The sequence below is a fragment of the Adiantum capillus-veneris genome, chromosome 10, assembly GCF_014529385.1.
Source record: "Adiantum capillus-veneris isolate H3 chromosome 10, ASM1452938v2, whole genome shotgun sequence".
NCBI lineage: Eukaryota > Viridiplantae > Streptophyta > Polypodiopsida > Polypodiales > Pteridaceae > Adiantum > Adiantum capillus-veneris.
Window position 1 is genome coordinate 113,154,712 of NC_140940.1, and position 26,004 is coordinate 113,180,715.

Here is a 26,004-nt window from a genome sequence, read left to right on the forward strand (position 1 = left end):
TCATGGCAGCACAGCTGTACGACAGCGACTCAAAAGATAATGTCTCCATAGCTTCATTGCATGGATGAGAGCAAGAAGATCTAGATCGTGAGTCGGATAGCTCTTCTCATGGTCTCTGAGCTTGCGAGAGGTAAAAGCTATTGGTCTCCCTTCTTGAGTAAAAACTCCTCCTAAGGCAAGACTGTTGGCGTTGGTCACAACTTCAAAATCCTTACTGAAATCTGGAAGCTTTAGAATAGGAGAAGACACCAAATATCTTTTTAACTCAGCAAAACTAGCTTCATGTTCTGCTTTCCAATCAATTCGCATTCCTTTCTTCAGAAGTCCTGTCAAAGGTGCTGTAATAAGAGCATAATCTTTGACAAAAATCCTGCACCACCCTAAAATTCCAAGAAATCCTTTGACTTCAGTGACAGAAGAAGGTTGAGGCCAATCCACTATATCCTTGATCTTCTTGGGATCTACTGAAATTCCATCAACAGATATAATAAAACCTAAATAACTAACTTGGGGGGTACAGAAAGTACACTTACTTTCCTTAGCATAAAGCTGATGCTGACGTAGAATTTCCAACACTTTCCTGACATGTCCTTCATGCTCTGATTCGTCTTTAGAGTAAACCAAAATATCATCAAAAAATACGAGCACAAAAGTTATCCAAGTAAGGTCTATAGATATCCTACATTAGTCGATTGAAGCTTGCAGGTGCATTAGTAAGACCAAAGGACGTAACTGTGAATTCATAATGCCCATACCTAATATTAAAAGTTGTCTTTGGTATGTCTGATTCTTTGATTCTAATCTGATAATATCCTGACCGAAGATCAATCTTTGAAAAGATCCTGGATCCATGGAGTCTATCCAACAATTCATCAATTCTCAGAATCGGATACTTGTTCTTGACAGTCACTTGGTTAAGTCCACGATAATCTATGCATAGCCGCAAATATACATCCTTCTTCTTTTGAAAAATAACTAGTGCACCCCAAGGAGAAGTAATGAACCCTTGTTCAATCAGTTGCCTAAGTTGTTCTTTAAGTTCTATAGCTTTGGGTAACAAAATTTTGTATGGTCTCTTAGAAACAGGTTCACATCCTGGCATAGTTCTATCTCATGGTCTACTTCATGATATGGTGACAGATTGGTCAAGTCTTCTGGGAAAACATCGGGATATTCCTTCAACCATTCTAGGTGAAAGTTTGAATCTGATTGACCCACCTTGTTAAGCTTCACAACATAAATCTGTTGTCCCTTCTTAAGTCCCTTTAGAAGTCTACTGGCTTGAACTAAATGAGCCTTGGGTATTCTATTTTTCCCTTGAACTAGAACTTCATTCCCAAGGTTATCTGTGAGCATAATGTTTCCCTGAGGACAATGAATGTGGGATTGGTTCGTTTTCAATGAGTCCATTCCTAAAATTCCGTCATAAATTCCTAAAGGTAAGGTACGGAATTGCGCAGAAGTAGCATAACCCCCTAATTCAAAATCTATCAAGCCTGCGGAATGTTGAGATAACACTTCCTTCCCATTAGCTAGTTCTACTACTAGTCTATTCGCAGGATACTGGTTTAGCTTTAACTTTCTCATGCATCTAGGAGATAGAAATGAATGCGTACTTCCACAGTCTATGAGGAATTCAACTTTATCACCTTGGCGCATTCCAGGAGCTTGAATTACAGCGAACTATTGACAAGCATGAGGATTATCTATGGCAGCATGCAGCACTACCCTTTCATCTGCTTCATCACCTACAGTTGGTTGTCCAACTGCAGCATTAGCCCTAGCAACTGCACCATGTCCTCGTCCTCCACCTCCTCTTCCTCGTGCTCCATGATTGTTCGATTGACCTCTTCCGTTGGCATTGAGAGGTACTGCATTTGCACTGGATGCACGAGTCTTCTTGGGACATCTGTTCCTATAAATGGTCGTACTCTTGGAAATCATAACATCGCACATTGGGAAATTCGATAGCGGTTGAAGTAGCTACCACAGGACGATCCTGATAAGCAAGGTTTGCCGATTTGTTATCCCAATTATTTGGTTTGGCCCTCTTCGCTAAGTAATTTCTTCTGCCTTGAGCAACTTTCATGATTTCCATAGCTAACGGCTTAGCTCTTAACAAAGCATCTTGCAATGTTGTTAGTCTAAGAGCTTCCAAACTACTGTTCAATGGTTCAATGAGGCCTTGACCGAACCTAGCCACTTGTTGTTCCAAGGTCATCTTCGGCGCATATCTCTTCAGAGTCACAAACTTGGAGTAATATCCTTCTACAGTCAAGGATAGCTGCTTGAGTGAGAAAAACTTGCTCATTTTGATGGCCCTATGAGCTGGTGGTAAGTAGCGTTTGGTCATTGCAGTCTTAATCTCTTCCCATGGCTGAGAAGATCCAACAATGTCGGAGTCTCTGCAATGTTGTTTCCACCATATTTTGGCATCTCCGGTAAGTTGGAACATGGCAAGCATAGTTTGATTCTGCGGATGAGTTCTTGCAGCTTCAAAATAATCCTCCATGGCTTTTATCAACACCTTTGCATCTTGTTCCACGTTAACCCCTTCACCTTTGAAGTTGGGGGGTTGCGCTTGCTTGAGAATAAGTTTTTTCTCCTGAACCGCGGTATAAAGAGCAGAAGCAGATACCTACATGACTCATAAGATCGATAGACTGACAAATTTAAAGACTTATCACACGGCTAAGATTCAACTTCAAAATAGACACAAGATCAAGATACTCAATTCAAAAGACTGGATTCTTTATTCACAAAGTGAATATTTACAAGGATGGCCTTACAAAAGAGGCTTAGGGTATCTCATCCTAACTTATTGTAAATTTTTGCAGCCTCTAAAGAATCTGCATAGCTGGATGACTTGGAATATGGTGATACAAAAGATGGGTGTTTGTAGTCACATTTTTACAATCTTCTAACTAATTGGTATAATACTTCTTATACTCATTGGAAATCGGAAAGTAAATTACAAGATCCAAATTCTTAGGGGTATTCTAAGAAAAAGTTCTGATTCTTTGATATGGTATTATCTCCACCACTTTATCCCATACCCATTCGTTCAGGGGTTTCCCCGTTGTTGTGCAGTTCCGCTTCCATGAAAGGAAAAAGAGCAGAGAAATGTAAGCTAAGCTTCTTTGAAGCCTACACATTAAGTGAGCAGTGATGATCAGGGCTTGATAACAGGTCAAGTTTAATGATTAATGTATGCCAGATGCGGCTTAAAAGGGCCAACTCATGCCTTAATGATGCTAAAAAGGAGTATGCTTGAAGTGAGCACATATATGGGTTTATGATCCACAATTGCAGTGCTTGAAGTGCTCTACCGGCTTGTCTTTACGGCTCGTCGATTGGAGCTACAGTGAAGAAGTTATGGCAGTTTGAAGTTTGAGTCGATTGCAGATCCGTACCGGATTGGGCAACTGCAGTTGAGGTGATAGAAATATAATGAATGCACGGGCCTGAAGTGCTAACTTTGTGGAGCGCGTCGGTCTTTTGAGATCAGTGATCGGAGTCTTGGTCGCCTAGATATTGGCCGATGAAGATTCACCGGGGGCTAGCTCTGTATTAGTCCGTTCGGCTCGGACGGGGTACCATCTGGGAAATTTTGGCTCTCGATCGGATTTCGAAATGCAACAGAGTAAGTGCTCGACGAGAATCTTGTTTGAAATGTTATCTCATGTAGTGCATTGATAGTAGGGTATATTGTCAGCAGCAGTACTATGATAGTCTACATGTAAGTCAAATGTGGTGTACGTCTCATAAAGTACAAAAAAATGCTTGAAGAGCTTCGTCTCTCTTCGAATGCAATGATTGCGGGATAACTCCAACAGAGGCAAGGCCAGGAAGCTAGACAAATGCAATCACGTACCCTTATATCTTGAAGGCAAGCATCACCATGCAAAATGATGCGGGCATCAAAATTCATGAAGATATTGTTAGTCAAGGACTGCTGAAAGGAGTTGTGCTTGGCAATGCTTCGGCCGATAGGTATGCCAAATGTGATGCCCTTCAATGGTGTCCAAAGACAACCAAGCAAAGGCTGCCCAAGGGCTAGTGGCCACCCAAGGCCTGGAGGCCACCCAATAAATAATAGGCACTATGGCCGCCCGAAGATATAGGATGGTCGCCCGCCAATTAAACCCTTAAGGGTGTGTGAAAATCAAAGGAAAGAAAAAGCATGGCGTGTGACGAGAGACAGCGAGACGAGTGCAACATGGAGGAAATGAGCTCGCGCTGAGCAGCAGAGGGCTCGAATGAGGACGAAGCAGGAGAGAAAATTGCTCCCCGTGCCACAGTGCATAAATGCGGCACCACGAGTGGCGGATTTCGCGCTGGTCGGTTTTGGACTTGCCACGTCATGGAAGTCTCTCCCATGCCACGTCAGTCATGGCGCTGTGACTGCGTGGTGGGGCAAAACTAAGGAGGGCTATTATAAGGGGGGCATCAACGAAAAGAGATATAGAAGACAAGACGAGAACGAAGGGAGAGAAGGGAGGAACCTCGAGCATAGCAAGCTCTCTCTCTCGAAGTGGGGGAGATGAGGTGTGCTCTCTCTCTCTCTCTCTCTCTCAAATCTTGGAGAGACGGCGTGCTCTCTCTCTCTCTCGGGCTTTTGCATGAGAAGGAGAGACGGCTCGATCTCTCTCTTGTCCTCATACAATCAAGATGCTCTTTCTCTCGTGCTTGAGAGAGCAAAGAGCCCAAGAAAGCAAAGCATTCGGGAGGAAGACAAGATCACCAAGCTATCTCTCTCTCGTACTCGGTTAGTAAAGGAAAGGAAACAACGTATCCCTCCCTCTCAAGCTTGAACTAGAAGCTTGAGCAAGCTGAGCATGAAGGAAAATTGGGAAGTCTAGAGCACGATGAGGCGAGCAGAACTAAGAAGCAAGCATAAGCTTTAAGCCTACATAAGTCGAGATTGAGCAAGTATAATACAAGGGAGCATAAGAAAAGGGATTCGAGTTGAAAAGGAATCGACCTAATTAAAGAAGCAGAAGGAAAGCACGAGGCAAGCCCAGCAAGGGTTAAGGAAATCGGAGCAATTGAAGAGCATGAGGAAGTTAAAGCCTGTGTGCGGCAATTAAGCCAGTGCAAAGCATAAGGAGCAGAAAGCTACGGAATAATTGTTGGTAATTGAAGCATGAAAACTAAGGCATCGAAGTGAATTGAAGCTTGCAGAATCTGCGAGGTATTTGAAGCAGATAAAGCGCCATGAGGAAATTTCCATAATCGTCATCAACTAGAATTTGATTTAACATTTTGTTAAGTCCGATGTTGTTAACGGCCCGGTTAATCCTGGAAACGGGATCTTAAACTCCTAGTTAGAAGATGATCCAAGTGACGGTGCTGTTAACAGCCCGCCTTCGCTAAGGACTAAGTAGTACTCAAAGTAATATGCAATTAATTGATGATTGCGGTGATTTCTAGATTCAGTTACATCTGTTGTTCTTGTTCTCTCTCTTTCACACCTCCCACAACCAAAGGCCCAACTCCTGCCCGACTCACTTAGGGAACACATATCCCCTGACATCTTTGGTGAACCCGACGTGAAACGAGCCGCGATGGGAGGTAAAGATGGAGAATTTAGAGCAGATGATGAAGATGATTGCAGAGTTAAGTGCGAATGGTTTTGATGATAAGTCAACAATTCCAGATTTTTTGAAGATGCCTCAATTGGTTCAAGGATCTCTGCTTGAAATGGAGACCATAAAGAAGAAAATTCAAATGGATGAAGCTTTGCATGCAGCTTTAGATGCAGTATACGACGAGAGAAGACTCTTTGATGGATACGATCCAGAGGGCTACCTTGAGTGCTATGAAGTGGAGACCAAGGTAAGAGTGATACCAGAAGAATTGATGATCAAATCTTTTGAGCAGTTAGTGAGTTCAGATGTGAAGGAGTAGATTCAAGAAGTTACCAAAGCTTGCAACGATGACTGGGAGTATTTCAAAGAAGCTATTGTGCAAGTACGTTATGAGAAGTATGAAAACTATCAAGAACACAGTTCAAGTCTACCAGACTACGTAGATATTCGAGGACAAATACGATCAAAGTTAGAAGCTGTGATTGATGGGTTTATTGTGCAGGATGCTACCTTCTTACAGGCTAATGATGAAGACATAGTTCAAGCTGTGTATGCAAAGTTGGGTTTTGCAGATGTTGTGCATGAAGTAGAAGTCTTTGAGGGTGAGGCTTTACATCTTTGGGATACACAGAATGAATTTTGCAAAGAGACTATGCATGCAGTACATGAAGAAAAGAAATCAGGGGATTAAAATAGTGAAGTGGCTAAAGCTCAAGAAGAAATTTTGCAGGTAAATGAGTGCAACCAAATTCAAGTAGACATGCAAGAAGATTCAATTACAACTGATACTTTTGCTATTGAACCAGAATTAGAGCAAAATTTTTCTGGTGAAAATTCTACCATAGAGGTGATTGAAGATACTGGTACAGGTTTTGCCAAAGAGTTGATTGATGATACAGATGTCATAGGTCAAAGCAGGGCTATTGTTGAAAGCAGCAAGACCATGGTTTGTGGTATACCAGATTTGCCGAATTTGGATGTACCAGATTTTGAGGACTTGGCTAAGCAAGAGTATGTGCTTGATTCAGAGGGGGTCGAACTCCTTCATTGACAAGTTTTTGTGAAGCACAACTACAGAAGTGGGAAATTGGTCTTGAATGTGATGATAATGAATCAGAGGGGGTGTAGACTCCTTCTTTGAAAAGTTTCTATGACCTTGAGCTACCGATTTGGCATATTGGTCCTGAATTTGTTGATGGTGATTTAGAGAGGGAGCAAACTTCTTCTCTATCGAGAATTTGTGACACAGGGCTCACACTATGGCATAATGATCATGAACTTGATGATGCTGATTCAGAGGGGGTGCATAGTGAAGTGCAATCTCTTGTTGTTAAATATGATTGGTTTCATTGTGCCGATGATACAGACAGGGCAGTAGATGAAATTTTTAATGTGCATGCAGAACTTTGTGCTATAGAAGTGCAAAGATATCTGGTTGAGGGTGAAAGACTTGAAGAGCAGTTTACTGCAGATGCGTTTAGTATGCATGTCATATGTGAAAATGCTCGTTTATTGCAACAACCTAGGGTGTACATGATTGAGGAACCTTCTCAAGTGGTGGACCTAGATCTTATGTTCTTATTGGATGAAGCTTTGGAAGGGTTCTCAAATACAGATGCTAAGGATACCAATCAATCTATAATCATGCATGAGCAAGTTTGTTCAGATGCAGCTGATGATGAACTTATGCAACTGTTGGATGATGCTCTACTTGATTTTAAGCCTCTACAAGATAGAGAATTGTTTTCTGATGCATCTTTTGAGCCTAATAAAGAAAGTTTTTCCAGAGACTTGATGTATTCAAATATGCATGATTGGGATTCTAATACTAGTGAGAGTGAAGGTGAACTGCCAATGCTTTTACCTATGATTGATGATCGACAATTGGATGAGACAATTGCACAGGGGATATGGCAGTATCTGATGCTATATGGAATCTGATGTTACCTTATGATGTAGGGGATTTTGAGCTAGATTTTGACCCAGGAGGTGATAGATATATGCATGATCCTAGGCAATTGACTTATATGTCATATGATCCAAGCGGTTTGTATAAAGATTTGTGGGCTAATTTATATTTATGCTTTATTGAGTGGAAATTCTTGTACTTTCCCTATGATCCTGGAGGATGGTGCACTTCTTTTAAAGGAATGCTCACAGTGGGACAAATGATCGGGTTTTCGTTTGATCTCGGGGGCTACTGAAGTGCAAGTTCCAAATTTGAAGAGTACCAGTTATCTGTTGTAGCAGGTTGCATGGTACAAGTTGTCTAGATTTATGCTGAGTCAGGAGAGTTTTGGTTAGGCATTCAATAAGATTACATGGCTGGCTTCCGATTGACTTCTTTGAACAATTGCTGAAGTATCTTTACATCTTTTGAGTTGGTTCTGCTACCAGAACTTGAGGTAAAGAACTTGACGGCCATTCTGTGTGCAGACAGAGTAAGGCATACTTGAGCTTGACAGGGTTCCTTAAAGAGAGCTTAATGGTCAATCCGTGTGCATCATTAACTGGAGCACTTGAGTCTGGAGGGGTATTAAACTGGTTTTTCATAATTAAATGCTTTGAAGATACGGCAGATACAGTTCAGAGATTTTTGATGGACAGCTACCTAATGATTAAGCTAAAACATTGATGATAGGGTATAAGCCTTATTTTATTTTTCATATGTTTACTAGTTACGTGAGTCTAATGATGGGAAAGAGCATAGGGTACCCATAGCAGATGCAGATTGAAGTGCTATTGGCACAGATCGGAGGTTGTGCAGGTTCAGACGGGGTGGATGTCGTGCAGTTTCGCTTCCATGAAAGGAAAAAGAGCAGAGAAATGTAATCTAAGCTTCTTTGAAGCCTACACATTAAGTGAGCAATGATCAGGGCTTGATAACAGATCAAGTTTAATGATTAATGTATGCCAGATGCGGCTTAAAAGGTCCAACTCATGCCTTAATGATGCTAAAAAGGAGTATGCTTGAAGTGAGCACATACATGACTTTATGATCCACAATTGCAGTGCTTGAAGTGCTCTACCGTCCTGCCTTTACGGCTTGTCGATTGGAGCTACAGTGAAGAAGTTATGGCAGTTTGAAGTTTGAGTCGATTGCAGATCCATACTGGATTGGGCAACTGCAGCTGAGGTGACAGAAATATAATGAATGCACGGGCCTGAAGTGCTAACTTTGTGGAGCGCGTCAATCTTTTCAGATCAGTGATGATCGACGTCTCGGTCGCCAAGATATTGGCCGATGAAGATTCACCGGGGGCCGGCTCCGTATCAGTCAGGTCGGCTCGGACGGGGTGCCATATGGGAGATTTTGGCTCTCGACCGGATTTTGAAATGCAACAGAGTAAGTGCGCGATGAGAATGTTGTCCGAAATGTTATCTTCTGCAGTGAATTGATAGTAGGGTATATTGTCAGCAGCAGTGTACTATGATAGTCTACATGTAAGTCAAATGTGGTGTAGGTCTCATAAAGTACAAAAAAATGCTTGAAGAGCTTCGTGTTCGGAATTTCATCTCTTGGAATGCAATGATTACGGGATAACTCCAACAGAGGCAGGGCCAGGAAGCTGGACAAATGCAATCGCGTACGCTTATATCTTGAAGGCAAGCATCACCATGCAAAATGATGTGGGGATCGAAATTCATGAAGATATTGTTAGTCAAGGACTGCGAAAGGAGTTGTGCTTGGTAATGCTTCGGCCGATAGGTATGCCAAATGTAATGCCCTTCAATGGTGTCCAAAGACAACCAAGCAAAGGCCGCCCAAGGGCTGGAGGCCGCCTAATAAATAATTGGCACTATGGCCGCCCGAAGATATAGGATGGTCGCCCACCAATTAAACCCTTAAGGGTGTGTGAAAAGCAAAGGAAAGAAAAAGCATGGAGTGTGGCGAGAGACAGCGAGACTGCTAGGAAATAAGACGTAGCTAAATAGATATTTGAGTAGATTACTTAATGGAGAGAGATAGATTTCACAAACAGAAGATTATAGAGTAGAGAGAGAGAGAGTACACACGATATACGTGGTTCACCCAATCTGGGTTATGTCCACGGGAAAGCAGCCACTCAATGGCTTTAGTACTTCAAAACAAGAAGTAGTTTACAAAGGGATTATACCCTTAATGGAGCTCCTGCCTTGCTTCACTCTCACCACCTCACACTCACCTTGTTGCATCAACTTTACACTATAAAATGTGTGTAGAAATGGCCTCCTTTTATAGGCCAAAAGGGCTGCCCTCTCTCATGAGAGGCAGCCATGTGTAGCCGCCCTTATGTAGATAAGTCCAAATCCGACCCTCCAATCCGCCCATGTGTGGCCGCCCTTGAGAAGACAAGTCCGCTTTTGAATTCGGCCATCGGCCACCGGCCATTTACTTCCGACCACCATCCACCGTCCATTGACTACTGGCCACCGGCCAACCGACGGTTGTTTTCCGACCACTTTCTGACCGCGCCGTCCGGCCATAATATTCCGACGAGGGGGAAAAAAAGTCTCGGGGGCTTCCGTCCCCGAGGCCCCTAAAGTTGCCCCTGATTTTTGGCCGTGAATTTTGGTTTCCTCCGAGTGATTTTCCTTCACGCACGATGGCTTCTCCTCAAAATGGGGGCCTTACAAATGTGCGCTTTTACCACAGAAAATTACAAGGGTAAATTAGGCTCCATACTTAACAATCTCCCACTTGGAGACTGATCTCCAAACCAAACCTGTGACTGCTTTCCATTCTGGCTTCTTATCCTTGAATGCCCATTGAAGATTTGAAAAAGCTCAACTTCTCCTTGTTGACCACCTTTGTAAACATGTCTGTAGGATTTTCACTTGTATGCACCTTTCCTAGCTTTAGCTATCCCTCTTCCAAAAGAGTGCGTATGAAGTGATATCTCACCTCAATGTGCTTTGTCCTTGAATGAAAGGCTGAGTTCTTCGCAAGATTGATAGCGCTTTGGCTATCACTGTACAAGACACAATTGTCTTGTTTGAATCCAAGCTCTTCTAAGAATCTGTGAAGCCACAGAATTTCTTTGCTTGCCTCCGTCATTGCTACATACTCTGCTTCCGTGGTAGAAAGTGAAACCACTTTCTGCAGCTTTGAAGCCCAGCTTACTGTTGTGCCTCCAACTGTGAACACATAGCCAGTAGTGCTCCTTCGAGTATCTTTGTCACCTGCCATATCTGCATCAGCATACCCTTCTAGAAAAATATCAGTTCCTCCAAAATACAACGCATTTGTTGTTGTCCCTTTTAGATACCTAAGTATCCACTTCACATCTTGCCAATGCTCTTCACCTGGGTTGTCCATGAGCCTACTCATAACACCCTGTCTGGCCTTGTCTACACCATAACATACATTAGAGAACCTACCGCTGCAGCATATGGAACTTTAGAAATATAGGCTATCTCCTCTTGTGTCTTTGGACACATATCCTTTGTTAGTTTAAAGTGACCAGCCAAAGGTGTAGAAAGTGGTTTTTCATTTTGCATTGCAAACCTTTCTAGTACCTTCTTGATGTAATCTTCTTGAGATAGCTTTATTGTCTTCTTCGTCCTATCCCTTGATATTTTCATACCAAGCATCCTCTTTGCAGCACCTAAATCTTTCATTGAAAAAGATTTAGATAGCTCCTCTTTTAGGTCTTTGATGTCCTGCATGTTAGCACTTGCAATCAACATGTCATCAACATACAACATTAGGATGATGAATTTCCCATCTCCCAAATTCTTCGTGTAGACGCAGTGATCCGAGTTGCATCTTGTGAATCCATGATCCAACATCCATCGATCAAACTTCAAGTACCATTGTCTTGATGCTTGCTTTAAACCACACAAGCTCTTCTTTAATCTGCAAACCATTTTCTCTTTACCTTTTACTTCATACCCCTTTGGTTGAAGCATATAGATTTCCTCCTCTAAGTCACCGTGAGGGAATTCCATATTTACATCCATTTTCTCGAGATTTAGATCATGAGCAGCCACAAGGCTTAAGACAAGCCTAATTGAGTTCATTTTTACAACAGGAGAAAATATTTCATTGAAGTCAATACCTTTCTTTTGATAGAACCCTTTTACCACAAGCCTAGACTTGTACCTCTTCTTCCCACCTTCTTCTTCCTTCACCTTGTACACCCATTTGTTTTGAAGTGCCCGCTTACCTTTAGCCAACTCAACCGAATCCCATGTTTGGTTGCGATGTAGTGAGTCCATCTCCATTTGCATGCTCTTCGTCCATTCGTCTTTGGATTCATGTTGCATAGCTTCTTCGTATGATTCCGGCTCTCCAGAATCTGAGATCAAGAGATGGTTGAAGGAAGGAACAAACCTTTCTGGAGGTCTACTTGCTCTTGTAGATCTTCGGGGAATAGGTTAAGGCTCCTCATTTGGTTGACGTTGTTGCACATTTTCACCGTTTGCAGTCCTTGAGTCTTCATCGTCCTCAAGCTCCATGTACTCACCACTTGTTTCTTTTGTTTGTTTTCTTTCCAAGTAATCTTTGTACATATTTTGTTCGTTAAAAATTACATCCCTACTCCTTAAGATTTTACCATCTTCAGGATTCCACAGGCGATACCCAAAGTCACCTTCTCCATAGCCAATGAAGAAACACTTTTTGGACTTTGCATCTAGCTTTGATCTTAGGCTTCTATCTATGTGCATGAAAGCCTCACACCCAAAAAGTTTGAGAAATGCATAATTCACCGGTTTACCCTTCCATGCCTCTTTTGGAACTCCCCCATCCAATGCCGTTGAGGGTGAACGATTGATTAAGTACACAGACGTACTTACAGCTTCCGCCCAAAGCTCAAGCGGTAGGCCTGCATGTAGCCGCATGCTTCGTGCTCGCTCCATGATTGTCATGTTCATCCTTTGCAAAATCCCATTTTGTTGAGGTGTCCTTGGGGTTGTCCTTTGCCTCCGAATGCCATTGCTAGCACAAAAGCTTTCAAAAGCTTGGCTGCAATATTCACCTCCATTGTCGGATCTGAGGCATTTAACCTTGGTACCTGTTTCATTCTCCACAAAGGCTTTCCATCTTTGAAATATGGAAAATACATCGGATTTATTCTTCATGACATAAACCCATGTTTTTCTAGTCGCATCGTCTATGAATGTTACATAGTACATACTACAATCAGCCACCAAGTGATGGTGTACTTATAGGACCCCAAACATCAGAATGAACCAACTCAAGTTTTTTATTTTTTCTTTCATTTCCTAATTTTGAAATTTTACCCTCTTTTGTTTACCATAAACACAGTCTTCACAGAACTCTAAGTCCACTTCTTTCAAACCTGGTAGAAGCTTCTTTGTTTGAAGGATTTGCATTCCTTTGGCACTCATATACCCAAGTCGGTAGTGCCACACCGCACTATCAACTTCTATAGTTGCTGCACAAGCTGAAGGTTGCGTACTAACCGTACACAAGTAAAGTGTACCGACCTTTTCTCCCTTGGCAACCACCAAAGATCCCTTTGAGATCTTCCACCGTTTGTTTCCGAATGCAATGTTGTGACCTTCATCGTCCAATTATCCTGTAGAGATCAAATTTTTGCGAAGAGAAGGAACATGCCTAACATCTTTAAGCTTCCATTCATTTCCGTTAGTAGTTTTGACAGAAACTATACCTTTGCCGACAATCTCACAAGCTTCATCATCTCCCAAGTATACATACCCAAAATTACCTTTGGTGTAGTCTTGGAAATGTTGCTTGTGTGGTGTCGCATGGAATGAAGCCCCGGAATCTAGTATCCATGAATCAGATACATTGTCTAATGAAAGAATTAGAGCATCTTGCTCTACTTTACCTGCCACATTGGCCTCCGATGTTGGCTTGTTGTCTTGAGACTCTATCTCCTTCTTCTTCTTGGACCAGCAATCCTTCTTGACGTGGCCCTTCTTGCCACAGTTCCAACATTCAAGAACTGACTTTGTGTGTGACTTGCTTTGTCTTGATCCATCACGACCCTTTTGGTTTTTGAACCTCTTCTTAGGCCTTCCTCTTGTTTCTACTGACAGTGCAGCACTTGATGACTCTCCGGTGATTCTCCTTCGCATTTCCTCGCTTAGGAGAACACCCACAATATCATCAAACTTAAGAGTATTTGTACCAGATATAGAATTACTTACAGCCATCACAAGGCTGTCCCAACTATTCGGTAGAGATGATAGTATAAGGAGAGCTCGCACTTCATCATCAAAATTTATTTTCACTGATCGAAGTTGACTTATGTTTGTGTTAAAGTCATTTAGGTGTTCTGCAACTGAACCATTATCTATTATCTTTAGATTGAACAAGCGCTTCATAAGAAATACCTTATTGGATGCTGATGGTTTCTCGTACAAGTCGTCAAGTGACTTCATCAAGTCCTCCATGGTCTTCATCTCCGAAACATTGAAGGCCACCGTTCACGCCAAGCTTAACCGGATTGTTCCCAGTGCCTTTCGATCAAGGACAATCCATGCTTCATCTACCATCGTTGTGGGCTTCTTTGCAAGACCGCCTAGTGGCAATGACGGGAGCAAAGCGAACCCCGAACCCTGACGGCCTCTAAAACACCGGGGACCGAATGGCGCGCCTCAAGCATGTCATGGTAAAGCAAACAGGGGCACCACCTAGCTTCAGCGGCTAGGACGCAAACAACACACCACCATAACAAAGTTTTCATCCAAGAGAGATGGATGCTTGGGAGTAATGATGAAGAGGAAAGGGAATGAGATCAAGTGAGAGAGAGAGAGAGAGAGAGAGAGAGAGAGAGTGAGGGAGGGGGTATAGCGGCTTAGTTCTTAGGCACCACAAAAGGATGGCGAATCCGCACACCCTTCACACATACACAAGCTCACTCCAAACACAAGACTAGGTGGCGATTCCGCACACCTCACATGGGCAAAACATTTCAAGAAAACATAATCACAAAACCTCAAGCTTTATTTAGAGAATTAGGCGATGAAATGGGGAGCATAGGGTAGGGGAATGAGAAGGGAGAGAGTGGTAGAGCACATGGCGGATAGGTGGGAGTTAATGGCGAAGACTCGTACGAGGATTATGGCCATCATCCTTCATTTAGTTGCCGTTCATTTTCCATAGCCAAGGGTGTAGAGGTCATGCTCAAGACAAGCATGGTGATTGCGGTGATGGTGATGGTGTGGGTGTGTGTGTGTGCACTAGGCACACACAGTGCATAGTGTGTTCTTTGGTGATGTTGTGTGTATATTTAGTGTGATGGTGACCCCTCTTTATATAGGGGAGGAGGGGGGAGGAATTCTAGAATTTAGAAATGAAGAAATCATTATCTACATAGGCCATGTGACTATGGGCCCCACTCGTCTGGCTGTGTGTATATGTGCCAGAACAGCAGTCTCATGAGAGAGAGACTAAGAGAGAGAGATGGGTTGATGAGAAAAGTGAGAGGTGACATGGAGAATAAAGTAATTAAAAGAGGGGAGAGAGGAGAGTGTGTTCAGAGGTGAATCTGTGTGCAGATGTGTGTGAACACAAGAAAAATCAGGTAACCACCGGGTGGGGATGGGTCTGTGGGCACCTTTTTCAGTGAAACTGAGTGTGTGTGAGTGTGGGGGAGGTTATTTAGCTACAAGACAAGAGACATGGCACCCTTTAGAGAGAGGGGGGGGTATTTGGGTCATGGGATATGATAGGAGAGAGAAAGAGGGGGTGGGGTATAGTATTTTTGGAAGATAGGGTAAGTTGCATGTGAGTTAGGGTGCATTATTGGTGAGTTATAATGCATTATTGGTGAGAGGTGGGGTAGCTTGAGGGGAGAGAGAAAGGAGAAAGGACAAGGGGAAGAGAGAGGGGGTTGACCTTTTGAGTGGAGGAGAGAAAAAGGGACACCCGGCGGGGCAACAATGAGAAAAAAGGAGGCAAGGTGGGGATGGGCTACCCCGCAGGCATGAGGTGGCCTATTTTACCTTTCTTATATATTTACATAATCATACTTTTTTTTTTTTTACTTTTTCCAATGCCTTTTATCACTCCCTCCATAAGAGGGGTTTTCATGGGGTGGGGACGAGAGAAGAGGGGTATGGGAGCTTGGCTTGTGAAAAGCCCCCATCATTAGCCCTCTTCTTTTGGCTAGAGGCATTCATGTCTCTAGCTCATCTGTTTGATCATTATCGTCGGAGGTGGCGGCTGATGGTGTGTCCTCATCTGGAATGTCAATTGGTGGAGCCTGGTCAAATCGAATAAAATAAGGTTTAAGTTGCCAACCATTTACCCTGGTTTTATGAAGTTTTCCATCAGCCTCCATAAGCTGGTAGCTTCCATTGGCATACTTTTTCCTGATGATGAAAGGGCCTTCCAATCGGAGCAGGAGTTTCTTATCCTTGCGCGTGTCGAAGCGATTGTCGTAGCGGAGCACCAACATTCCTTTCTTCAATTCTTTTTCCCGGAGATGCTCGTTAAAGCTAAGCCGTCTATGCTCTGCTTGTGCTGCATAATAATTTATTGCTTCTTCTCTGTCCAGCTGTAGTCTTTCCAAGTTGATGATGTGATCTCTCAAATGCATGTTGGGTTGTTGAAGTTGGCTTGCCATTACTCTGAAACTTTGTAGTTGCACTTCAATGGGCAAGATTGCTTCCTTACCAAATACTAGATGATACGGTGTGAATCCCAAGGATGTACGAAATGAAGTTCTGTAGGCCCATAAAGCTGGTAGTAGATACTTATCCCAGTCTCCGGGATGATTGTTTACCTGCTTGGTAATAATTTTAGAAACCATTCCATTTACCTTTTCAACTAGGCCATTACATTGAGGGTAATATGGTGAAGAGTGCCTCCTTGTAATGCCCAATTTCTGCATTAATTCTCCTACCAAGTCTACTCTGAAACCTGGCCCTCTATCAGAGATGATCTCTAAAGGTGTGCCAAACCTACAGCATATGTGCTCGTAGATAAATTTAGCTACCTCTACCGCTGTGATTCAAGTGGTGGCTGTAGCCTCTCCCCATCTAGTCATGTAGTCGACCCCCATGATAATGTAGAATTTTCCTGAGTTGGCCCTAGGTAATGGCCCAATGGCATCGATACCCCATTTTTCAAATGGGCCATATGAGAGAATAGGTGTCTGTGGTTCATGCATAAGTGACCTAGTGCCGGCCTTTTGACACAACTTACACGTTTTGCACCAATGGTGTACATCACGGTTGAGGCTAGGCCATATGAAGCCTGCCTGCAAGATTTTCCTACTTGTTATGTCTAGGGCAAAGTGACCACCACAATCCCCGTCGTGACAGCTAGCAATTACTCCCGTGATTTCGTGAGAGAGAGGGACCTTCCTGAGTATTTGGTCCTTACCCTTACAGTACAAACCATCATTGATGATTCGATACCTTGTGGCCTTCCACGTCAGCCATTGCTTCTGTCCCTTTGTTAAATCTGATGGGCATTCCCTGTTTCCAAAAAATGCATGATGTCAGGCAAGGCATCACTGCCTTGAAATAGAGGGAGCTTTAGTTTTATTGCTCCAACCACCACTTCCTGTAGTCTTTCACTTGCTAGGGCATCTGCTTCTTGGTTTTGAGCCCTTGGGATATGGTGTATTTGAACTTCTTCAAACTTACCCAACAAGGTTTTTACACCACTTAAGTGAGTCCTTAAACTAGGATTCTTGCATGTCCATGCTCCATTTACTTGCCTTACCAGAAGTAGAGCATCCCCAAATACATTAAGGCGTTGTACACCTTGTGAGACGCACCATTGTAGACCCTTGGTTAGTGCTGCATACTCAGCTTCATTGTTAGAATGTGAATCTAACAATTGGCCCAACGAAAATACCTTTGTCCCTTTGTCATCAAAGACCACTATGCCTGCAGCTGCTTTGTCGGACGCTCGCTTGTAGGCTCCATCAAAGTAGAGAGAGTATGCTCCTTCTACCATCGGTGGTACTGGAGGTAATCAGACTTCTCCTTCCTTAGATTGCTTCTCCTTCCCTTCAAAGACTTGGTAGGTCATGAGTCCCCCCAAACTTGCCCTTGTCGTGCTTTCTACCTATACCGTGTAGTCAAACTCTTGCAGACGAACTAGTCATTTAGTAATTCTAGCAGACACATCCATGTGTTGTACAACATAGGGAAATATTTCATCCATGGTTAGAATCACAAATTTCTTAGGCAGCAAATATGACCTAAACTTTGTAGTTGCAAATCTAAGAGCTAGGACTAAGTGTTCCACATGGGTGAAACCTTTCTCTCCTGCTGTCATCATTCGACTAGAGAAGTAGATTGGCCTCATGAAAGATGTCGTCGTATCCTTTTGGAGTAGCACAGCCCCCAATGAGTCATCACCAACACTTGAGGTGACATAGAATTTTTCATCCCACTTAGGTGGTGAGATAGTTGGCAGAGTGGCTAAGACCTCCTTTACCTTGTTGTAGTGATGTTCGCTTTCCTCGTCCCAAGTGAAAGTTGATCTTTGAGTGAGTTGTTGCAGTGGTAGAACAAGTTGTGATAGTAGATGTATGAATCTACTTAAGTACCTCACCTTCTGTAGAAAAGAGACCAGTTGACGTGCGGTCGTTGGTGAAGGTAGGGCTATGAGTGCGGACACCTTACTTGGATCGGCGTTGATACCTCTTGCTGAAATTTCATGGCCTAGTAGAATGACTTTACTCTCCCCAATGTGACATTTATCCACATTTAATTGCCCACCTAGGCTCTGCAACCTGGCCAAACCTTCAGTTACCATTTCTAAATGTGAAATACGGGAGCTATATATACAAAAATCATCAATGAACACTCTTATGGATGTTCCAAAGAACGGTTGAAAAACATATGTGACATATCTTTGGAATGTGGCAGGTGCATTTGTGAGACCAAATGGCATAACCTTATATGCAAAACAACCCCATGGCGTGATAAAAGTGGTTTTTAGCTGATCTTCCAAGGCTATGCGTATTTGAAAGTATCCAGAATAACCATCACAGACGGTATAGCATTCAAAACCCGCTACTTCATTCAGAATTTCATCCAAGAAAGGGAGAGGAAAGTGGTCTCTCTTTGTAGCTGCATTTAGTGGTTTGTAGTCAACACAGACCCTCCACTTACCATTCTTTTTAGGCTTCACCACTACGGGTGACACCCATTCTGAGTTTTCTACAGGATAGATGAATCCCGCCTCCAGCAGTTTCCTTACCTCGGCCAGGAGTGCCTTTTCTTGTATGACCCCCAGTCGTTGTAGCTTTTGTACAACTGGTTTTACCCCTTCCTTCAGCTTAATATGATGTTCCACCACTGTAATGCCTGTGATTCTTTCATAGTTGTCAATGAACAGGTTAGGAAATCCCATCAACATTTGCAAAAAACTATCTTTCTCCTCAAGTGTTAATTCCGTAGACAACATACCCTTCAACCTACTTCCTCCTAGGCCAGGTGATTTGCTCTCCTCTTCATTGGGTTGCCCTTTTGGTGATGGATCACCAGTTGTGCTTACCCTTTGTGGATCCTTCATAATGATACCCATCACATCAATGGAACTGTCACTTTCGTCGGTGGATGTGGTCTCCTCCTCAGAACTGGAAGATTCGCTAGTGGTTTCATCTGCCAATGTTTCCAGATTCATTTGCTTCTGCTTGCCAATCCTCATGTCGTAGTAGATTTTCTCCCCTTTCTTACCGGTCATGCGTAGAAGGCCAGTACCCCAGTCTTGTTTTGCCTTCATGGCCATCAACCATGGCCTTCCCAAAATTAGTGGATAGCCCTCCCCCTTAGTAGGCATTACAAAAACATCTACCTCTACCTTAGTGTTGAAAGCTTTGATTTTCACGGCACTTACCACACCCACACACTTTACTTTTGCGTTGTTTGCCATCTTTGCCTTGCATGGAGAAGGCCTGTCAACCTCGAGCCCTAATCGAAGCATCATAGCTTCGCTCATTACACAGATTTGTGCACCTCCATCAATGTAGGTGTTTCCAACCCTCTTTCCTTTTATGTTTACGTCGACAATTGGAAGGATGTCATCCATGTTGCATCCCGAAATTGTTCCGGCTACCTTTGTTTTGGAGCGTCTTGTACTTACCATTTTAGACCATTGTCGCCTTACTTTAGGTACAAGATATAGCAGTTGTGGCCATGTAATCTTCGGTCCTTGCTCTGCCACATCCAATGTTAGATCATAGGGCTTTGAACTTTCCCCTAGCTGGAAGTCGGTGATGCCCAATTTCCGTCGTGGCCTGGATGGCCTCTTGCTAGTTTCTCCTCTCATGCTTCTCTCATCATCTGATTGTGTAGCTTTCTCTCTCCTAGCTCTTTTCACAGTCATGGCTTCAAGTGGTTCTAAAAAGGTTACCTTCTCCTTACCCTTGTCCCTCTCCTTTGCTCTGGGTGGATCCACTACTACGGCTTTTCCTTTCTCTTCTAGCCTTATGATGTTTACAGGGCGATCAGGTGGTGGGGCTGGTGGAAGAGGTGGGATGGATGCTTGTAGTGGTGTCTGGGGTGGACGTAGAATTTGTGTTGGTGGGGGTGGTGCTCGGGATGGGGGTGTTCTTTCTCTAGGGGGTGACAATTGGTTCCTCCTACCTCCTTTATTATAGTTTTGTCGTGGTTTGGGACAGTGGTACATACCGTGACCGTCTTCTCCGCAGTTGTAGCAATGATACTCCCTGTTTTGTCGTCATGATCTTCCAGGGTCTTGATCTCTTTCTTGACTCCTCCCTTGCTGTATTAAGTGGACAGACAAATTTTGCAGTTGGTCAGTAATAAGGGCCAACATATCTTGTTGGTCATCTCTTACCCCAAGAGCCGGTGGTGGTGGTATGGTGGTTGTCATAGTTGCTGGTCGACGCAATGTTCCTGCTTCTGTTGACTCGGTTTCTTTGGCTTTCATTTGTAGCTTCTTGTCCTTAAGGCGAGCAATCTCAACGGCTAACTCGTACGTAGCCGGTAATCTACCTTTCACCTTCTCCTTGAGAAGCGGCCATAAGCCATGCGTGAACCGATCTTTTTTTAGGAAATCGGGTGCAGCTTTCCCCCTTGCCAGTGACTCAACCCACCGTTCCCACAAATCCACAAATTTGGACTCATAGGTGGCATATTCTAAAAGACCCTTCTGCTTCAAGTCTCTCAACTTGTCCCACAACTTTTCTGAAGTGGTACCTCCCCCAAAGCGCCTCTTAAAAGCGGTTTTTAAGGGTTCCCAGTCATCCTTGGTTGCTTGTGGAAGTGCATTGTACCATGATCTAGCTTCTAGCTTCATGAGATGCTTAAATATTCTAACCCGGGATTCATCCGTATCTTTGTTGCTCACTACACATGCTACTTCAAAGTCATCTAGGAAGTATGTTACCAAGTCCTTCCCCTTCTTTCCTTTAAATGTTGGAAATGCTACACTTACCATGATTACTGAGAGAGAGAGAGCTAGAAAGACACACTGCTTAACTTGCAAAAGTTTTTTTCTTCTTTACAAGGAGGCGTGTATACCCTCTTATACTAGGACATAGATTAAAACTTCAAACGGTACATTGCCTTGTACCAAAGGTAAGACAAATGGTTGATCTGATGCCAGAACCTCAAAAAATCGCTCCCCACCCAGCATGGTGTCAATGACGTGCTCGTAGTGAGCCTTCAAATCCAGTATTACCTTGATTGAGCGTACACGTGTTGGTATGTGTGATCTGTCTTGAGGTAGGTTGTATTGATTCATGTGAAGCTTAGAGGTGCTTAGTCACTGTCCAAGCTTGTGGGAGAGGGTGGTGTTCTTTCCTAAAACAAACTCAGTAGATCCCTAGTTTCTCTAGTGAGAGTGTGAGCCAATGCTTCCGTTATCTGTGCTGCAGCATCAGGTGCGACTTGAAAACTGACTGTGATAATTACCTCGGTGACTTGAGTTACCCGATTCTCAAAGTAGAATAGTGTTGATTCTCTATTGTGTAAGGCTCCTTCCATTTTGTTGTTGTGGGTTGGTTGTAGGTTGCGGACGTGGTTTCGACCTTCTCCTTCTTCTTCTTGGCACTTGGCCTATGTATATCCACTGGGTTTGGCGTGTTGGTTGACTCTCCCACTGCAAATCGATTACCGTTACGCCTGGCACTCGAGCTTCGATGGAGATGTGGAGTTCGTCTAGTTGTGCTTGGAGCTCTTCTTCTTCTGTCGTCCAATTAGCAAATCCTGCTAGCCATTCATCCATTCACAATAGTTTAGGGGTTTCAGTCTTGTAAACTGAAGGGTTTCATGAAAAGATCCTCAGTGGGGGCACCAAATGACGGGAGCAAAGCGAACCCCGAACCCCGACGGCCTCTAAATCACCGGGGACGGAATGGCGCGCCTCGAGCCTATCATGCTAAAGCAAACAGGGGCACCACCTAGCTTCAGCGGCTAGGACGCAAACAACACACCACCATAACAAATTTTTCATCCAAGAGAGATGGATTCTTGGGAGTAATGATGAAGAGGAAAGGGAATGAGATCAAGTGACAGAGAGAGAGAGAGAGAGAGAGAGAGAGAGAGAGTGAGGGAGGGGGTATAGCGGCTTAGTACTTAGGCACCACAAAAGGATGGCGAATCCGCACACCCTTCACACATACACAAGCTCACTCCAAACACAAGACTAGGTGGCGATTCCGCACACCTCACATGGGCAAAACATTGCAAGAAAACATACTCACAAAACCTCAAGCTTTATTTAGAGAATTAGGCGATGAAATGGGGAGCATAGGGTAGGGGAATGAGAAGGGAGAGAGTGGTAGAGCACATGGCGGATAGGTGGGAGTTGATTGCGAAGACTCGCACGAGGATTATGGCCATCATCCTTCATTTAGTTGCCCTTCATCTTCCATAGCCAAGGGTGTAGAGGTCATGCTCAAGACAAGCATGGTGATTGCGGTGATGGTGATGGTGTGGGTGTATGTGTGTGCACTAGGCACACACAGTGCATAGTGTGTTCTTTGGTGATGTTGTGTGTGTATTTAGTGTGATGGTGACCCCTCTTTATATAGGGGAGGAGGGGGGAGGAATTCTAGAATTTAGAAATGAAGAAATCATTATCTACATAGGCCATGTGACTGTGGGGCCCACTTGTCTGGCTGTGTGTATATGTGCCAGAACAACAGTCTCATGAGAGAGAGACTAAGAGAGAAAGAGATGGGTTGATGAAAAAAGTGAGAGGTGACATGGAGAATAAAGTAATTACAAGAGGGGAGAGAGGAGAGTGTGTTCAGAGGTGAATCTGTGTGCAGATGTGTGTGAACACAAGAAAAATCAGGTAACCACACGGGTGGGGATGGGTCTGTGGGCACCTTTTTCAGTGAAACTGAGTGTGTGTGAGTGTGGGGGAGGTTATTTAGCTACAAGACAAGAGACATGGCGCCCTTTAGAGAGAGAGGGGGGTATTTGGGTCATGGGATATGATAGGAGAGAGAAAGAGGGGGTGGGGTATACTATTTTTGGAAGATAGGGTAAGTTGCATGTGAGTTAGGGTGCATTGTTGGTGAGTTATAATGCATTATTGGTGAGAGGTGGGGTAGCTTGAGGGGAGAGAGAAAGGAGAAAGGACAAGGGGAAGAGAGAGGGGGTTGACCTTTTGAGTGGAGGAGAGGAGAAGGGACACCCGGCGGGGCAACAGTGAAGAAAAAGGAGGCAAGGTGGGGATGGGCTACCCCGCAGGCATGAGGTGGCCTATTTTACCTTTCTTATATATTTACATAATCATACTTTATTTTTTTTCTTACTTTTTCCAATGCCTTTTATCACTCCCTCCATAAGAGGGGTTTTCATGGGGTGGGGATGAGAGAAGAGGGGTATGGGAGCTTGGCTTGTGAAAAGCCCCCATCAGCAAATAGAGGTCCTTGTGGTAGAGATAGTCTTCAATCTGCATCTTCCAATGTTGGTAGTTTTTGCCGTTGAACTTCTCAATCTTGAGCTTCCCTTCCTCCGCCATAACTCCCACTCAATTCAAGGATTCCTTTCCTTGAGATAACTTAGCTACGAGCAAACCTTGCTCTCATACCAGTTGTTAGGAAATAAGACGTAGCTAAATAGATATTTGAGTAGAATACTTAATGGAGAGAGATAGATTTCACACACAAAAGATTATAGAGTAGAGAGAGAGAGAGAGTACACACGATATACATGGTTCACCCAATGTGGGTGACGTCCACGAGAAAGCAGCCACTCAATGGCTTTAGTACTTCAAAACAAGAAGTAGTTTACAAAGGGATTATACCCTTAATGGAGCTCCCGCCTTGCTTCACTCTCACCACCTCACAGTCACCTTGTTGCATCAACTTCACACTATGAAATGTGTGTAGAAATGGCCTCCTTTTATAGGCCAAAAGGGCTGCCCTCTCTCATGAGAGGCAGCCATGTGTAGCCGCCCTTGTGTAGATAAGTCCAAATCCTACCCTCCAATCCGCCCATGTGTGACCGCTCTTCAGAAGACAAGTCCGCTTTTGAATTCGGCCACCGGCCACCGGCCATTGAGTACCAGCCCACCGACCAATCGACAGTTGTTTTCCGACCACTTTCCGGCCGCGCCGTCCGGCCATAATATTCCGGCGAAAAGGAGTATTCTGACGAGGGAAAAAAAAAGTCTCAGGGGCTTCCGTCCCTCAGGCCCCTAAAGTTGCCCCTGATTTTTGGCCGTGAAAATTTTGGTTTCCGGCGAGTGATTTTTCTTCACGCACGATGGCTTCTCCTCATAATGGGGGCCTTTTAAATGTGCGCTTTTACCACTGAAAATTACAAGGGTAAATCAGGCTCCAGACTTAACAGAGACGAGCGCAATAGGGAGGAAATGAGCTCTCGCTGAGCGCCAGAGGGCTTGAATGAGGACGAAGCAGGAGAGAAAATTGCTCGCTGTGCCACAATGCCTAAATGCGGCACCACCAGTGCCGGATTTCACGCTTGTCAGTTTCGGACTTGCCACGTCATGGAAGTTGCTCCCATGCCACGTGAGTCACAGCACCGTGACTGCATGGTGGGGCAAAAACTAAGGAGGGCTATTATAAGGGGGGCATCAACGAAAAGAGATATAGAAGGCAAGACGAGAACGAAGGGAGAGAAGGAAGGAACCTCGAGCATAGCTAGCTCTCTCTCTCGAAGTGGGGGAGACGAGGTGTGCTCTCTCTCTCTCTCTTTCGAAGCTTGGAGAGACGGCGTGCTCTCTCTCTCTATCGGGCTTTTGCATGAGAAGAAGCCAAGCAACGAGAGCAAGAAGGGAGGGCTTTTGTGGCTGAAACGAGTAGGAGGAAAGTGCTTAGGTTGGCAAGCAGGAGGACGAAGAGAAAAGCTGGATGGCAAGAGCGGGTCTATCGCTCTCTCTCGTAAGCAAGAGAGGCTCAATCTCTCTCTCGTCCTTGTACAATCAAGATTCTCTTTCTCTCATGCTTGAGAGAGCAAAGAGCCCAAGAAAGCAAAGCATCCGGGAGGAAGACAATATCACCAAGCTATCTCTCTCTCGTACTCGGTTAGTAAAGGAAAGAAAACAATCTATCGCTCCCTGTCAAGCTCGAACTAGAAGCTTGAGCAAGCTGAGCATGAAGGAAAATTGGGAATTCTAGAGCACGACGAGGCGAGTAGAACTAACAAGCAAGCATAAGCTTTAAGCCTACATAAGCAGAGATTGAGCAAGTATAAGAGAAGGGAGCAGAAGCAAAGGGATTCGAGTTGAAAAGGAATCGACCTAATTAAAGAAGCAGAAGGAAAGCACAAGGCAGGCCCAGTAAGGGTTAAGGAAATCGGAGCAATTGAAGAGCAGGAGGAAGTTAAAGCCTGTGAGCGGCAATTAAGCCAGTGCAAAGCATAAGGAGCAGAAAGCTGCGGAATAATTGTTGGTAATTGAAGCATGAAAACTAAGGCATCGAAGTGAATTGAAGCTTGTAGAATTCGCGAGGTATTTGAAGCAAATAAAGCGGCATGAGGAAATTTCCATAATCGTCATCAGCTAGAATGTGATTTAACATTTTGTTAAGTTCGATGTCGTTAACGGCCCGGTTAATCCTGTAAACGGGAGCTTAAAGTCCTAGTTAGCAGATGATCCAAGTGACGGTGCTGTTAACAGCCCACCTTGACTAAGGACTAAGTTGTACTCAAAGTAATATTCAATTAATTGATGATTGCGGTGATTTCCAGATTCAGTTACATATGTTGTTCTTGTTCTCTCTCTTTCACACCTCCCACAGCCAAAGACCCGGTGCCTGCCCATCTCACGTAGCAAACATATATCCCCCGATACCGTGCCTCCTGGATAAGTGGGAACACTGATACTTAAGTTTGTACCCAAGAAATAGTACAATTGAATCACTCTCAGTTCCTCTGCCCAGCGTAGTTTCTTTAAATCCATGGTAAGACATCCCAGCTTCCAAGCATTAATGTAATAAGTCTCGCCTTCATTGCTCCATTTGAGATCCCAGCCTTTATCTATCCGAGTTGAATGAGGAGTGTGAGCCTTCATCAATAGCTCCATCAT

General features: G+C 43.9%; 1 protein-coding gene across 1 annotated transcript; it reads right to left on the reverse strand.

Annotated features, from left to right (window-relative positions):
• LOC147449471 (uncharacterized) lies at positions 1 to 26,004 on the reverse strand. Its single transcript, XM_086521575.1, has 6 exons — positions 25,771 to 26,004; positions 1,988 to 2,638; positions 1,753 to 1,871; positions 756 to 842; positions 534 to 679; positions 1 to 464 (listed from the first exon to the last, which is right to left on the reverse strand). The coding sequence occupies exons 1-6, from the start codon at positions 26,002 to 26,004 to the stop codon at positions 1 to 3; spliced, it is 1,701 nt and encodes a 566-aa protein (XP_086377701.1).